The sequence below is a fragment of the Piliocolobus tephrosceles genome, chromosome 12, assembly GCF_002776525.5.
Source record: "Piliocolobus tephrosceles isolate RC106 chromosome 12, ASM277652v3, whole genome shotgun sequence".
NCBI classification, from domain to species: Eukaryota; Metazoa; Chordata; class Mammalia; order Primates; family Cercopithecidae; genus Piliocolobus; species Piliocolobus tephrosceles.
Window position 1 is genome coordinate 106,698,830 of NC_045445.1, and position 17,366 is coordinate 106,716,195.

At 38.1% G+C, this 17,366-nt stretch overlaps 1 protein-coding gene across 5 annotated transcripts in view; it reads left to right on the forward strand.

Annotated features, from left to right (window-relative positions):
* CASK (calcium/calmodulin dependent serine protein kinase) overlaps positions 1 to 17,366 on the forward strand; it is a 408,963-nt gene that overhangs the window by 358,454 nt on the left and 33,143 nt on the right. For 2 of the 5 annotated variants that reach the window (XM_023202786.2, XM_023202790.2), the window contains 5 exons: positions 2,678 to 2,763; positions 4,153 to 4,221; positions 6,904 to 6,972; positions 8,368 to 8,403; positions 10,406 to 10,602. In XM_023202786.2, coding sequence (XP_023058554.1) covers positions 2,678 to 2,763; positions 4,153 to 4,221; positions 6,904 to 6,972; positions 8,368 to 8,403; positions 10,406 to 10,602 — 457 coding nt within the window. The remainder of the gene's footprint in view (positions 1 to 2,677; positions 2,764 to 4,152; positions 4,222 to 6,903; positions 6,973 to 8,367; positions 8,404 to 10,405; positions 10,603 to 17,366) is intronic. The other 3 variants (XM_023202787.2, XM_023202788.1, XM_023202789.2) reach the window with 3 other exon arrangements.

The following is a 17,366-nucleotide window of genomic DNA, read 5'->3' on the forward strand; positions in this document are numbered from 1 at the left end:
TTCATGGGGCTAAAGAAGTTCCTTTATATTCGTAGTTACTGAGCATTTTAAATGTGAATGGGTTTTGAATTTAATCAAATGCTCTTTCAGTATCTGCTGAGATGATCATTTGTTTTTTTCCTTTTATCTGTTAATGTGGTAAATGGCTTTTAAAGATTTCCTAATGATAAACCACCCTTGCATTTCTCAGATAAACTCAGCTTAGTCATTACATATTATCTTTTTTAGGTACTGCCTGACCGTGTGCTAATGTTTTGTTTATAAGATCTCACTTTTTGCATTTATGAGTAAGACTGGCCCGTAGTTAATTTTCCTCTCTTATATATCTCTGCCTGATTTTAGTTTCAAAGTTATATCTACCACATACAGTGACTTGGAGAGTATTCCCTCTTCAGTTCTCTGAAAGACTTTATATAATATTGGAATGATTTGTATCTTGAAAGTTTGGTAGGACTTGCCTATAAAAGTATCAGAGCCTGGCGTTTTGGTTTTTAGTTTTAAGAAAGTTTTCTTTTTGTTTTTTAACAACTACTTCAATTTCTTTAACATTAAAAGGCCATCCAGGCTTTCTATTTCTTGAGTGAGTTTTGGTAAATTCCATTTTCCTTAAAAAATCTAAGTTTTAAAATATTATTTCAGAGAGCTTCTTCATAGTATTCTCTTACCTTTTTATTCTCTGCCATCTTTGTCATTACGTCCCCTTTTCATTTCTAGTATTGTTTATTTGTGCCTACTCTTTTTTTCTTGATCAACCTTGCCAGAGGTTTGTTCAGAAACCCACTCTGGGTTTGGTTCATTCTCTTCATTATATGTTTATTTTCTGTTTCATCGTTTTATGACCTAATTTTTATTATCTCCTTTTTTTTAACTTTCTATTAGTTTTAGCTAACTTTACAAATTTGACACATAGTTCATTTATTTCCAGTCTTTCTTTCTTTCTTTTTTTGTTTTGAGACAGGGTCTCGCTCCATCAGCCAGGCTGGAATGCAGTAGCATAATCATAGCTCACTGCAACCTCCTCAAACTCCTGGGCTCAAGTAATCCTCCTGTCTCAGATTCCTGAGTTAGGACTACAAGCAACAACACCCAGCTAATTTTTTTAATACTTTGTAGAGATAGAGTCTTGCTTTATTGCACAGGTTGGTCTCAAACTCCTGGCCTCTAGTGATCTTCTCGTCTCAGCCTCCGAAAACACTGAGGTTATAGACATGAGCCGCCACGCCCAGCCTTCTTTTCTTTTTCTTTTTTTTTTTTTTTTTTTGAGATGGAGTCTCGCTCTGTCGCCCAGGCTGGAGTGCGATGGTGCGACCTGTGCTCACTGCAACCTCTGCTTCCGGGTTCAAGCAATTCTCCTGCCTCAGCCTCCCAAGTAGCTGGGATTACAGGTGCCCACCACCACACATGGCTAATTTTTATATTTTAGTAGAGACGGGGTTTCACCATATTGGCCAGGCTGGTCTCGAACTCCTGATCTCGTGAGCCGCCCAACTCGGCCTCCCAAAGTGCTGGGATTGCAAGTGTGAGCCACTGTGCCTGGCCCAGCCTTCTTTTCTAATATGTGCATTTAAGACTAAACTCTCCCTATAAATACTGTCTTGATGTATCCCACCAGTTTTGATATGAAGCATTTTTATAACTCAATTCTAAGTATTTTTACATTTCTATTATGATACTTTTCATTGACCTATAAGTTATTTATAATTGTCTGTTACTTTTCACACTTACGGGATTTTCTGTATATCTTTTTGTAATTTACTTCTAACTTAATTGCATTGTGTTCGAAGAATGTAGTCTGTATGACACCATTTCTTTGAGGTTTGTCGAGACTTGCTTTATAGCATAGCACTTTAATCATTTTTATAAATGGCCCATGTGTACTTAAGATGAACGTTTATTCTTTAATTGTTGCATGCGGAGTTATCTTTTTGTAATGAAGCCAGGTCAGTATGTAAATTTGTGCACGATTTATAAATAAGGAAGCAAAATTGTAAATAACACTCTACGCATTGGTTCTTGGTCATTTCTTTCTAGCTAAAGTATTACAAGATGCTGAAATGCCAACCAAAGATTAAATTATGTTTAACAGAACTTGCTGTTATGTAGATATTGTCATGTCACAACTCTTGGAAAATTAACAACCTTCGTATCATATCTGGCAGATAACGATAGCAGCAAACACTGACATGGTGCTTGGTATGCTCCAAGAACAGTTCTAAGCCTTCTGCATATATTAAATTTGTTTAGCTCTCAAAACAATCCTATGAGATGGGTACTGCTTTCATCTCCATTTTACAAATGTGAAAACTGAGGTATGGAGAGTTCCAGTAATTTACCCAAGATCTTAAAGCTAGTAAGCAAGGAAGTGGGAATTTGAACCCAGGCAGTCTGGATCCAGAAGCCATACTTTTAAACCACTATACATACCACCTCTCTCAGAAAAATAAACAGATTTCTGCAGCCATCCATCAAAACTGTGCCTTCCATAAGTAGATATATCTGTTTTGATGAGGTTACTACATGAGTTAAATAATTCTGTTGCAACCAAACTTGTATCTGTCTCTGAAATATTGGCCCTCAATATTCAACTTAGTTTTTAAAAATTACATTAATGCCTCTGGATTTTGTTACTATAAAAGCATATATCATTTCATGTTTATAATGTTATATAATTTCTTAGGTACACTTCACGTTGGTGATGAAATTCGAGAAATCAATGGCATCAGTGTGGCTAACCAAACAGTGGAACAGCTGCAAAAAATGCTTGTAAGTAAATGAAAGTTTTTCCTTTCCTAAAATTGACTTTTACTCTGTTAGCTTGTTTTTAAATACACAAATGAGGAGTATTCTGTAATCAGAGAATTTCTGGTACCATATTTATGTGGACTTGAACTTATATAACATTCACAAAACTGACAACTAGAAAAATGTTGAAATACAATGGAGTTTACAAACATTTTGCCTGTCTTTAGCAATGTGGGCTTTAACACTCTCCTTGTATCCTTTATCTCCTGTTTCTTACTAAGCAGATGTTTAAAGAAAACCTTTTCAGCTTTTATACATGTGAACTAGTTTCTCACTGACCTCAACTCTCCTGACATCAGCAGTGTCAGAAACCTCTTTCCTGTTGAGCTGAGTCATAGCCAGCTGTCGTGGATTTCTCTACAGCATAGAAGGGAGGAAAGCCATGGTAGACCAGGCCATTTTTGACCATACATATCCAAAATCTGTATTCGAATTAGGCTTTGGATTTTTAAAAAAGGCAAAATGGCAGCCTTTGCCTGTGTTCATTGTCACAGCAAGCAGACCAGAGGTATTTTGGGCCTCTGGTCCCTTTTCCCACTGCAGTGCAGTAGCCCCCAGGTTATGAATACCTATTAAGTATGAAATAAACTTCACAGACTCACCAAAAAAAATTTTTAAAGCCAAAATTAGTGAGCAAAAAGTGGCTGGGTGCGGTGGCTCACGCCTATAATCCCAGCACTTTGAGAGGCCAAGGTGGGCGAATCACCTGAAGTTGGGAGTTTGAGACCAGCCTGGCCAACATGGTGAAACCCCGTCTCTACTAAAAATACAAACATCAGCAAGGCGTGGTGGCACATGCCTATAATTCCAGCTACTTGGGAGGCTGAGGCAGGGCAATCACCAGAACCTGGGAGGCAGAGGTTGCAGTGAGCCAAGATGCTGCCACTGCACTCCAGCCTGGATGACAGAGCAAGACTCTCTCAAAATAAATAAATAAAAATTTTAAAAAAGTAAAAAGCATATTCTATGGAGTATACCATTATAATGTGGCATACTCAATATAATTTTTACGTAATTACCTAGTTTATTATCTAATTCAATGTATATTCACTTTTGAAAGGCATGTCACTTAGAAAGTTTTGTATTCACGTCTATAAAAAGGTGACCATTGAAGATCTGTGAGACCATTGCTGTATGAGTAAGGCAATCGGCTGCTGGGCTTTCCCCAGGAACTTCCTCTACTGTTAACTCGAGCAGTCCCTGCTTCATGACTAGGTTTCATTGTCGGGCTGTGTGCTCTCAGATGGCTTGTGCTAATTGCCCCCACATATTTTGAGTGGCTTCTTACATGGTTTTGCGAACATTTGTTTGTAAGAAAACTTTTCTTTCTTTTTTTTTCCCCCTCTCCAGAGGGAAATGCGGGGGAGTATTACCTTCAAGATTGTGCCAAGTTACCGTACTCAGTCTTCATCCTGTGAGGTAATGACTCTAACAAACCACCCCCATCTCCTCTGAGTTCTTAACTAACTGTCTGCTGATGGCTGTATGTTTTTGCTTTCTGGGAGATTGTTTCTGCCTGTGCTGTTAGATCACTGCACACCAATTTTACAACAAAGATAACGGAACAGAGTAGGTCCCATCTACCTACTCAGCCCTGCTTCCATGTGGATCTCCTCAGCACTTGAACTTTTTGCAGGCTGAAATCTGAGCAAAATGTGGAGAAGTTATAAATAATGACATAAGGCTTAATAAGGAAAAAACGAAGTGTCTGAGGGAAAAAAACTAAAGGCCATAATTGCAATAATATTTCCAGGAAGTTCATTCACTTCCCTTGTTAAGAAATCACATAGATAGTTCTTCTTTCCAAGAATCTGAGAAGTGATCTATTTCTGTTGAGATAGAGTTGTTCATATAATTGCAACAGGTCTCTAGATGGAAGTTAAGTCTGCAATGAATTGATAATTGACTTCACTAGAGGGAAATAGGCTTTTGCAACCTTTTGTAAAATTGTTTAAATTTAGAATGGTGTGTCATCTGTAAACAAGTAAGTTTTCTAGAGTAATACAGCCCCAAAGTTTCTTTCTTAAAATAGGTTTATCCTATAGAAATTATAGTTCTTCTAACCTATATTATTCAGTTTCGTGTTGGTTATTAAATGAGATTCAAAAATCTATTCTTTTTATATTGGAAATATAAATTGGCATAAATGGTATCATCCTTTGGTCATTGCACATTCAGCTCGAGTGTTATTTATTGAAGCTTGTTCTTTCATGTGCATCTTCTAAGAATGTGTGCATCGATATGAAGTACACATTTCCTAAAGTTAATTTTTAAGACTGACAGGTAACTTACTGGATTTGTACTTAGAAGAACCTGAGAGAGAAATTGTAATACTTCTAGTCTCTAGGGATGGTGTAAATTTTATAAGAAAAATCAGAGGCTTCATATTTTTTAAAAGCTATTGAAGATACATATTAAAATGTGTAGTTTTGTCAAGTGTATTTTTGGTGAGCCATGGCAGTTGAGGTGTCCGTTATAACGGGTCTTGAGCTCCTCTTGGTGGCTTTTTGTGGAACTTCAATTGATAGTATATTTCAAAAGAAAATGCAGAATTGCTTCTGTTCCAGGATTCAGAGCATTGAAATTTGTTACCTAGAGCACAAACTTTGCTGGGAAACAAAGAATGTCACACTTAACATTTTATGTAAATAATTTTAATATTCTAGAATTACAGATGTCCTTATATCATTTCTCATCTGTTGAAGAAATTTAGTAAATACAATTGATTTTTGTCTTTTTGGCTAACTAACCAGAAGGTACTGTTAGTTATTAATATAACGTAAGTTTCTCTTTTGTTTTTTAAGTGGTCGAACTAGTTTGGGGTGGAACCAGTATCATAGATGTAAATTCTATGTTCTTGAGTAAAAAGAACCCCTCTTACCTTCTTTGCCTTTGGATAGTAGGAAAAATAATGATACTTCTCTCCTAGTTCTATCCCCAGCCTTTTTGGCCCTCCTGTTCCCTGGCAGAATTGCAAGCTTGTGGTTGGACTCTTCCCAGCTAGGGCAATATTTCAAAAAAAAAAAGAAGGCTCTCTGGCCACCTGCATCTGCATCCCCCAGGTCCTTGGTTAAAGAGTAGACCCCTGCCCCTCACCCTGGCTCTACTGACTTGAGTCTCTGCGGGTGGCACCTGGAGATCAGTCTTGCTCACTAACATATGAGAATGCTCTTCTAAGGGATCTCATTACCTTTAAGGCTAACAGGTTCTAGAAATGCTCTTAAGTCATCTAGGGAAAAAAACAAATGTCTTTTAAAGAGACATGCACATTTCTAAGGCTTAAAAGAACTCTACAGAAGCAAAAATTTAAAAGTACTTATTTCCTACCTCTCCTTGTTCTTATCGTTAAAGTTGATTTAGACACTAAGGGAATGGAGCCTGGAAAATATTTTGAGTGTGTAGAATAGTAGAGAGAAAGCAAGCAATGGAGGAGCCTGGATATAGGAAGACTGGCTGTGGCTCCTAGGATCTTTGCCAGAAGTGTAATACTATTATAGGCTTGAAATTATTGTTTTAATCAATCTACTAAAATGGTCTTTAAAAAGAGTTCTTCTCTGATGTATATCTCTTTTACCCTTACTAGTAATAATATTTATTCTATAATAGAAAGATTCTGAAGGAATTATAACATGTGAAATCTTAGGTTTGTTTCTCTTCAGATTGGGTCAGTTAGTAACTCTTGACACTGAGGTACTAAAAATTGTTAAATACTTTTCAAACCTAATCTTTAATAAAAATTAGGCAGTTGGGATCTTCAGCACAATAATTTTATAGTAATATTTGTCGTCTTATACTTGATAGGGTTTAATATCAAGTCACTCTTCTAGGTCTCATTAAAAGAAAGAAAAGGTATAGAATGTTAGAGATAGGAAAGAATTGATTAAAATGAATGACACGGTCATCACTTATAATATGTGAGCCTTCGAACTGCAAAATTTTTTTCATACTTCTGTGAAATCATGCAAGCAAGTCAGTATGGCACTTATGCAGCTCAAACCTCAAAGGAAATGGTTGTCAGACTGTGGTTGTTACTGTTGATGTAAATATCTCTGTGTTTCTGTGCTGGTGTTCTGTGTTAATGAACCTTGTGTCTTATTTCAGAGAGATTCCCCTTCCACTTCCAGACAGTCCCCAGCTAATGGTCATAGCAGCACTAACAATTCTGTTTCGGTAAGAACTTTAGCTCCACACAGCAAAGTGTGACAATTTTGTTGGTGCTCACCTGCCATGAGTGTTCTAGTTACATGTGTTCAGTGGAAATAGTGTCTTCTGCTGATATACAAGGCTACTACAGCTACAATGCACTTTACTCCTGGAAAATATTTTTTAACATTTCCTTCTCATTAAAAATTCCCTTCAGCAGTTAAATTTGAAGAAATGTAGTTCAATACTGCTTTGGTCATTCTAAAAATATTTCTATGCCACCCCACTTGTATATATTTCTTTGCTCAAACCTATACAAACGATGTAAATGGAAATTTGTTTAAACTTCTAAATATTTTTTAATTTGAAAAAGATAAATGTAAAAATTTTGCAGAGTAGGCATTTGGGTATTCTTGGGCTTTGTAGTTTTCTATTCTGAGTGATATCAGCAACATGTTTTAGTTTCCGCTATCTAAGTTTACGAATTGGTGTGCCCTCTGTTATTGTGGTACGTGCACATATTTTTGTGAATTATAAGCCTTGCCTGGATATGAAAAGCAAAAAGAACTGGCTTCAAACTGCACTTAAGCCACGCTGTTATCACATCTTTAACACAAAGTACTTTATATTTGACTTGAACTTGGAGTTTTAAATTTTTTCAGAACTATCCGTTTTGGAATATAGAAAGAATTGCTTTTAACTTAGTTAAACAAATGGAAGCACTTAACAGGTGCAGGTTGGCAATATTTTTGTTGCTAATACTGCTGTTTATCACCCAGTTAAAATTATTGAGAGTTCTAATAATGCAGCAGTATTCTTCTATCCTGACTTTTAATTTGCCGTTTGAGAATATATCAACTTTTTTATCAGGTAAAATTGTAAATAATTTAGAAATTATCTCAAATGGAATGATATTCTAAGTATATCAGTAAGAGAAATTATGAAAGAAAATTTTCTACAACTTTATTTTCAACTTTAAAATAGGCTACCAAAGGAATTCATTCATAACAGTTAACATTTAATGCTTTTAAGATGAAAAACCATATAGCCATTGAATTTTTCAAAATCTAAATGGTCGCAGTGACTAAGTTGAAAAGGGCAACAGCTCCTTTTATTTATTTATTTTTTTTAATAGGCTGTTTCACTTGCAGTGGCTTTTGTGTTGAAGATGCTGAGTTGTTTCTTAAGAACACATTATCTCTCTGCTTAAACTTACCTGCTTTCTTCAGCTTGCTGCTAAATGGCCTGGGTTTGATTTTTTTGATAACTCAACATTTCTGAGAAATGAAATAATGTATATTATCTCTTTACAACTTAAATCTAGCTCATTTTTTTAACCATATTGTAACAGAACACACAAATTACTTTGTACTCTTGAAAAATAAATGAAAATTTTTCTCCTGGGTTGGCTTTATTCTACAGGACTTGCCATCAACTACCCAACCAAAAGGACGACAGGTGAATAGATATCCTCTATAGAAACTTCTCTAAACTGAGCTGCTAATAGCCAATCCTTTATTAACCCTTTCCATCCCATAATGTTTGCATTTTGGACCATAACATTTGAGCATTGAGAGCTTGTACCATTTCATTTTAACACATTACACATGACTAATTCTCTATAAAGAATTTTTCCTCACATCTTTGTAGCTGTGATGGTTATTGTAATTTCAACCTGATAATTTTATATTAACGGTTAAGAATTCATCCTTCTGGGGGGCCTATGGGCCTGCCTCTGGCATGCAAAAGAATTTTAAAGGTTATAACATTCTTAGAATTCTAAGAATAACTAAAAAGTACCTGCTGATGAACATTTTTAAGCAACAGTTTTCTGAAGTTGAAAGCTTTTTCTTAAGTTTGTATTTGCATGTGTATTTCTAAAAGCCATTTGCAATGAAAAGTAAGAAAAGAATATAAATTATCTTGGCTTTACATCCTGATATACCTATGCTAGTTCAAACATGAAAAGTTAAGTGCTGCCTAACACTGGCAAGTAACTTTCAAATTGCCAGCACTTTAGAGGTATAGATTTTATTTTATTTTATTTTATTTTTTTTTTTGAGACGGAGTCTTGCTCTGTCGCCCGGACTGGAGTGCGGTGGCCGGATCTCAGCTCACTGCAAGCTCCGCCTCCCAGGTTTACGCCATTCTCCTGCCTCAGCCTCCCGAGTAGCTGGGACTACAGGCGCCCGCCACCTCGCCCAGCTAGTTTTTTGTATTTTTAGTAGAGACGGGGTTTCATCGTGTTAGCCAGGATGGTCTCGATCTCCTGACCTTGTGATCCGCCCGTCTCGGCCTCCCAAAGTGCTGGGATTACAGGCTTGAGCCACCGCGCCCGGCCTGAGGTATAGATTTTAAATGCAAATGCAGAAACTTGTTAATTTTATAGGCTGGATTGCTGAAAATAAACAGAAAAAATCACACAGTGGTTCCAAAGTCTTCAGGTTGGTTTTACAGTGACTTAAACATTAATATTCAATTTTAATTTCAAGAGATATAATTTTTATGGGATTTTTATCTTGAAATATAGTATTAAAAATAATCAGATTTAGTGTTAAGATATGTATAAATTAGTACCTGATAGAATTCACCCATAATTTTGTCTTAAGACTGTATAATTGATGCAACATGGGATATGAATTACCTTATCTTAAAGCATTTAAAAATCAAATAAGTCATAAAATGCAACCATATAATAAACCCTTGAATGCTAATCTATTTCCTAAGTAAATTCACATATCATAAAACTCAGAGCCTGGAACTATGCATGTCTTGAAGCTCTGTGCTGATTTCAAGTGTTACATTGGGGAAACTAGGGTTCTAATTCATTTTTATTCTCTCAGAAGAGTAAAATACAAATCTAAAACCTAAATTAGAAAAAAATAAAGCTATTTTTTTAACTTTTAAAAAAATTGTTTGAGTTACACTTAACTTTATCAGCAGTGGGTAGACACACTGCCAGTTGTCATATAAGCATTTTACAGCAGGATACCAACCCAGAGTTCTTGCTAGTTTTAATTCGTGTGCTGCTTTAGGGTTAAAACTTATCCTGACTGCTAGTATTTATGGCTTAAAGGCTGCCACACAGTCATGACAACTTATCCATAATGCCAGCATCACCAATGCAGGTTTAAAAAAGAGTGAGCATACTTTTCTATAATTATAGGCCTATTCTGTTATAGTAAAAGCATAAATTAAGTCTTTATTCTTATTAAACAAGTATTTCAAGTATTCCCTCCAAATAAAAACAGCAAAGTTTTGAAGCTATACACATCAAAGATTACTAGTACATTGTTTCTAGCGGTAGAAGTTTTTTGTGTCGTATTTCCATGCATCGTTTTTGCTTTCACCATCTAATGTCCTGTTAGTATTGTAAGTGTTGCTGTGTGGTTATGACATTAGAGCTAACTTCTCTTTCACATCACTATGGCATCCTTTCTTACAAACTCCTGTTTTATAGATCTATGTAAGAGCACAATTTGAATATGATCCAGCCAAGGATGACCTCATCCCCTGCAAAGAAGCTGGCATTCGATTCAGAGTTGGTGACATCATCCAGATTATTAGTAAGGATGATCATAATTGGTGGCAGGGTAAACTGGAAAATTCCAAAAATGGAACCGCAGGTCTCATTCCTTCTCCTGAACTGCAGGAATGGTATGTTTTTATGCGTGTTTTACTTTGCTTGATTATAAAAACTAAGCCCTGACCATCCATTTTCCAATTTTATATTATTTTAGAGTGTAAAACCTGTTTGATATATGCCTTCCTTTACGAGCCAAACAAAATTTAAATTAGTCATCCACGAATTCTATATCTTCAGTATCTAGTGAGATCCCAGTTACAGAGTCAGGGCTTCATTTTACACACAAAGAAAGGAAGGTCTGGAAAGAGATTCGTTGACCAGCCCTGAGCCAAGTCATGGTCTCAGAGCAGAGCCCTCCACTCCTATATGCTGTTGCAATTGTTTTAGAATGGCATTTTAAAAATGTACCTTTTCCTTGCCCTTCTACATGCTTTCATGCCCAACCCATCCCACCAGCAGCAAAAAACGTAGGTGCAGCGCTTCAGTGTCACTCAGAGTATTTGAAGATAAAATGTATTTCACTGTTAGAAGAAAAGGGTAGTCAGAAGCTTTGTTCTTTACCTTGCCAGTCCTTTAAAAATACCTTTTCTGCTAGAAAGTTTAAGCCCTAAAAGCAGGCTAAAGTTAGGGGTTTTAGGCACTGTTTTTAACTGAGAGAAGAGGAGTCACAGATCACTGTATATTTTGATAAAATCTATTTCTGCTATTATTATTACAGTTTCCTTAGTAGAACTGTCTTTTGGAAAATATTGATGGTTTTACCTTTGTTGGTACTTGGGCAATATACCAGATTATTTCTAGCACAAAAGAAATAATGTCTGAGTTTTGTTTCATGTGGCAAAAATAACAGCCGTTAAGCATTCTGCCAGTTCCTCCTAAAATATTTGAACCCAACTAAAAGAGACTGAAGACATCGAGTCCATAGAAATTTCTTCCTGCTTTTATCTATTTTTCTCACTAGTTAAGAGATCTCTCAGTTAATCTCTTTTGCTTGATCGCCTCTTTCAGCTATCCCATGTTTCCCCAAAAACTAGTATTAAATTTAGAATGTTGGAGCTGATGAGGACTTCAGATACCATCATTTTATACATAAGGAAACGTGGGCCCAAATGGAGAAGCAGCAGCCTTCCATCTGGCATTGTCTTCCAGTCTGATCTTCGAGAAACAGTTTAAGCATAAGCAGGAGGAAAGCAATCTCTAAGTCGTTGTCATGATGATGCCATTATATTCTTACTGATATTTACATTTTACAAAATGTCTTCTTTAGTATTACCATATATTATGGGCATTTATTGAAAATAATTGTGTAGATTCCAGACCTCTTCTGCCTAGTCAGATCATCTATCTATATAAACGTTTTACCAGTGTCTAGAACTCTGAGTCCTCTGGAGGAATCCTGAGTGATGGCAGTGCAAAAAGCAGATTTGCTTCCTATTTCCCATAATGATGGATGAGATTATTTGGATAAATCCTCCGGATGAAAAAAAATGAAAAGTGCTGCAGAAAATATGTTTTTAAAATGACCTTGAAAACACTGAATAGCTGAAAAGGTATCAGGGGCCAGGCACGGTGACTCACACCTGTAAATCCTAGCACTTCTGGACACTGAGGCGGGCGGATCACTTGAGGTCGGGAGTTCGAAGATAGCCTGACCAACATGGTGAAACCCTGTCTATACCCGAAATACAAAAAAAAAAAAAAAAAAAAAAATTAGCCAGGTGTGATGGCAGGCACCTGTCATCCCAGCTACTTGGGAGGCTGAGGCAGGAGAATTGGTTGAGCCTAAGAAGCAGAGGTTGCAGTGAGCCGTGATCGCACCACTGCACTCTAGCCTGGGCAACAGAGTGAGAGTCCGTCTCGGGGGAATAAAAAGAGGTATTGGGGAGCTCAGTGACCAATTTTTTTTTTTTTTTTTTTTTTTTTGTGAGACGGAGTCTTGCCCTGTCGCCCAGGCTGCAGTGCAATGGCACAATCTCGGGTCACTGCAACCTCCACCTCCCAGGTTCAAACGATTCTCCTGCCTTAGCCTCCCAAGTAGCTGGGATTACAGGCACCCGCCACCACGTATTTTTAGTAGAGACAGGGTTTCACCATGTTGGCCAGCCTGGTCTTGAACTCCTGACCTCATGATCCCCCCGCCTCAGCCTCCCAAAGTGCTGGGATTACAGGCGTGAGCCACCGCAGCAGGCCTCAGTGACCAATTTTTATACGAAAGCCTTTAATCAGAATGATAAGTGGAATATCAGAGTTAACCACATGGCCCATTTTGCAAACAGGGCATTTGTCATTACTGAACACTTCTGTGCCAGAGAACCAAGGTTAAGATCTAAGGCCAGTACAAGTTGGGGAATCTGTTAGTAGACACTCCTCATTGTTAGGAATGCATAAGGCAATCCCCCCAGGCTAAAAGGAGACAGATAAGCATGCCCTTATTTCCCTTCAACACCGGAAGACTATAGAGAAAGCTGCCTTGTCACTGAGCAAAGCAAAACATGAAGAAATTGGGAACAAACTTCCCCTGAAAAAATTGCGGCCACCAGTCCACCTTGAATGGATTTGCACTCAGGTACACATAGCCTGGGGCAGCCAGGGGAGCCGAAGCCATGTACTTGATTTGAAGTTTCCCCTTCCTTTACTAATAATTTCAGATGTATGGTGTAAACAAAAAGAAAGTCTCTGAAGGCAAACAGTTTTTTTTTTTTTTTTTTTTTTTTTGAGACGGAGTCTCGCTTTGTGGCCCAGGCTGGAGCGCAGTGGCGTGATTTCGGCTCACTGCAAGCTCCGCCTCCTGGGTTCACGTGAAGGCAAACACTTTTATCCTAACCCCCACTAACTTCATCCTATCCGCCTGACATAAACTTTTTCCAGGGCAGTAGCCAGCAAGTCAAAATTATCAGGCACACAAGGAAACAAGTAAGACGCAACAGAAATGACAGATAGTAGAAACAATTCCAAACCTACTGCATGTATTGGAATTAAGAGACAAAGATTTTTAAAATAAGCTTACCAGGTTGGCTGGTTTGTTTTTGAGACAAGGTCTTGTGCTGTCACCCAGGCTGGAGTGCAATGGCATGATCACAGCTCACTGCAGCCTCGACCTCCTGGACCCAAGCAATCCACCCACCTCAGCCTTCCCAGTACCTGGGACAACAGGCACGCACCACCACACCCAGCTAATTTTTTTCTTTTTCTTTCTTTTTTTTTTTTTTGTAGAGATGAGGTCTCACTATGTTGCCCAAGCTGATCTCCAACTCCTAGGCTCAAGTGATCCTTCCATCTTAGCCTCCCAAAGTGCTGGGATTACAAGCATGAGCTACCGCACCTAGCCCAGGTTTTTACAAATCATTAATAAGCTTGTAAAATATCTTCAGGGAGCGGAAAAACATAGCAGATTTTAAAAAGAACATCCAGGGGAAAACATCCTGTAACAAAATTAAAATCTCAGTGGTCACACCTATTAGAATGGCTAAAATTTTTTTGAAGTTTCATCAGTAGGTAAATAGATCAATAAATTATGATATATCCATACAATGGAATGCCACTCAGCAATAAAAAGGATCAAACTATTGATATCTGCAGCAATATGGATGAAACACAAGATTATTATGCTGAGTGAAGGAAGCCAGGCAAAAAAAGAGAACATGCTATATGATTCCATTTACATAAACTTCTGGAAAATGCAAACTTATCTATAATGACAGTTGCCTAGGGATGGGGGTGGAGGGAGGGAGGAATTACAGAGGAGCATGAGGAAATTCTGGGGGTAATGAATATGTTTTTCTTTTTTTGGAGATGGAGTCTCATCCCATCGCCCAGGCTGGAGTGCAGTGGCGCAATCTCAGCTCGCTGTAACGTCTGCCTCCCCGGTTCAAGTGATCCTCCTGCCTCAGCCTCCTGAGTAGCTGGGATTACAGGCACCTGCCATCACGCCTGGCTAGTTTTTTATATTTTTAGTAGAGACAGGGTTTCACCGTGTTGGCCAGGCTGGTCTCGAGCTCCTGACCTCAAGTGATCTGCCTGCCTCGGCCTCCCAAAGTGCTAGGATTACAGGCGTGAGCCACCATGCCCAGCGATTTTTATTTTTTATTTATTTTTTATTCTTCTAAAGTCAAGGTATTTCTCTGTCTCCCAGGCTGGAGTGCAGTGGTGCAATCTTGGCTCCTTGCAGCCTGGAACTCCTGGACTCAAGCGATCCTCCTGTCTCAGCCTCCCAAGTAGCTGGGATTACAGGTGCCCGCCACCACACCTGGGTAATTTTTTAATTTTCAGTAGAGATGAGGTCTCACTATGTTGGTCAGGCTGGTCTTGAACTACTGACCTCAGGTGATCTGCCCACCTCGACCTCCTAAAGTGTTGGGATTATGGGTGTGAGCCAGTGCACCTGGCTATGAATATGTTTTTCTTGATTGTAGTGATAGTTTCATGGGATGTATACAGTTATCAAAACTGATAAATTTGTATGCTTTAAATGTGTTCGATATATTGCCAAAAAACTGAACTGTTAAAGTTGCAAAATGTATAGAGAGAGAAAGGGATTCTAACTGGGATGATAAGAAAGAGGCCCACTGGGCAGTGTGTACCCCAAGACCTGAGTAAGCTATTCCTGGCAGAAGAGAAAGATCAGTTTTCCTTTGCTTAGAAACTGAATTGACCTCTGGGATGTCAGTGGGCATGCAATACTAACAAGAAAGATTTGAAACAATTTTATCAGCCAGACCCCCAAAACTTTGTTCAAATGTGTTGCTGCCAAGTCACATTCTTCACATTTTCTACATGAGAAATCAGTTTTTTTGGACCCAAATGCCTTACTCTAGGCACATCAATCTAGTCCTTCGATATATTTTAGCTCCCGGGCTCTGTCTTCCCTCCCCTTGTCTTGCCTACAAGATCCTGATCTAAGCCATCAATAAATTGTTAAGCATGTGTTTGAAATTTCTTTCCAGGTTGACCTTAACCCTAACACAGTTTCCATGCACTTACTGAGCTAAAAGAGATAATGTTTATTTCTGGAATGTCTGGTAAAAATCAATTTCATTCCTCTGTCATCACACCACATGAGACAATGCCACAAATTTTTCCTGGGAACGTGTATTTTTATGTTTTAAGCTTAAAGACATTTATTATAAGATACTCTCTACATTGTAACATAAGCTTCACAAGGTCACGATTTTGTGCCTTAACCTGTCGAAAAATTCCTCAATTCTGTTTGTTTCCAAAGATCTTATGCCTTTCAGTTCTGACTAATAGCACATACTGACTTGCACCAGAAGAATTCCCAAAGCAAGCCTTCATCAGCCTCCTCTGTATGCCACATAGGTAATATATGAAGATGGACTTTGATACTATTACTGAGAGTTCACAGTATTTTCCAATAAATGTCTTTCCCCCAACCAAAAATAAATACATAAAAACTCAGTGAACAAGAGTGGATAAGAGACATGGAAGGCAGCCTCCTTAAGAAAATAGAAAATAACACTTCCCAAATCATTTTATGATGTCAACGTTACCCTGATACCAAAATTCAATAAAGGCAGTTCAAGAAAAGGAAACTACATACCAGTATCTGTCATGAACACAGAAGTAAAACTCCTCAGCAAAATATTAGCAAATTGAATCCAGCAATATATTAAAAAGATGATATATTATGAGCCAGTGGAGTTTGTACTGGGAATGCATGACTGGTTCAGCATTTCTTTTTTTTTTTTTTTTTTTTTTTGTTTAAACAGAGGCTCGCTCTATCACCCAAGCTGGAGTGCAGTGGCCGGATCTCAGCTCACTGCAAGCTCCGCCTCCCGGGTTCCCGCCATTCTCCTGCCTCAGCCTCCTGAGTAGCTGGGACTACAGGCGCCCGCCACCTCGCCCGGCTAGATTTTTGTATTTTTTTTTAGTAGAGACGGGGGTTTCACCGTGTTAGCCAGGATGGTCTCGATCTCCTGACCTCGTGATCCGCCTGTCTCGGCCTCCCAAAGTGCTGGGATTACAGGCTTGAGCCACCGCGCCCGGCCTGGTTCAGCATTTCTAAACCAATCAGCCGATCCACTAGATTAACAGACTAAAGAAGAAAATCCACATAGTCATATCAATAGATGCAGAAAAAGCATTTGGTAAAATTCAAAACCCAATCAGATTAAAAGTCTCATAAACTGTGAATTGAGGGGAACTTAACCTGATAAAGGACATGTATAGCAAACCTACAACTAACATTACTAGAAAGGAAAAAAATTTGCAGATACGATTCTGTGTGTAGAATTCAAAGGAATCTGTAGACAATTAGAATTAGTAGCAAGGTTTAGAAAGTTTGCTGATATAAAATCAACATACGAAAACCAATTCTATTTACAAGCCACAAACAGAAAATAAAACTTAAAGGGTACCATACATAACACCACTTGCAACACGATAATATTATAAAATGTTCTTGCACACACACAAAACAAAACTGGATCTGATTAGGCCTCTAGATTTTATTACCTATTTGCAGGAAATACAAAGGACAGAGAGACATACTAAAGATGCCACAGGTACACAGTCAGAAAAATCCAGACTCTACAGAAACTGAAGGGCAAACAACCTGTTTCTACAACAGACAAATTGTAAGAAAAGAAAGAGGAGGGAGAGGGAACCTATAGATTTTAAAGGGGTTTCAGAAGAAAACTGTATTCTTGGATTTGTTCCAAAATAATCTAGGATAAGGTGGTATAAATGACATAAGGCCAGGTGCAGTGGCTCACGTTTGTAATCCAGCACTTTGGGAGGACGAGACAGGTGGATCACCTGAGGTCAGGAGTTCGAGACCAGTCTGGCCGACATGGTGAAACCCCATCTCTACTAAAAA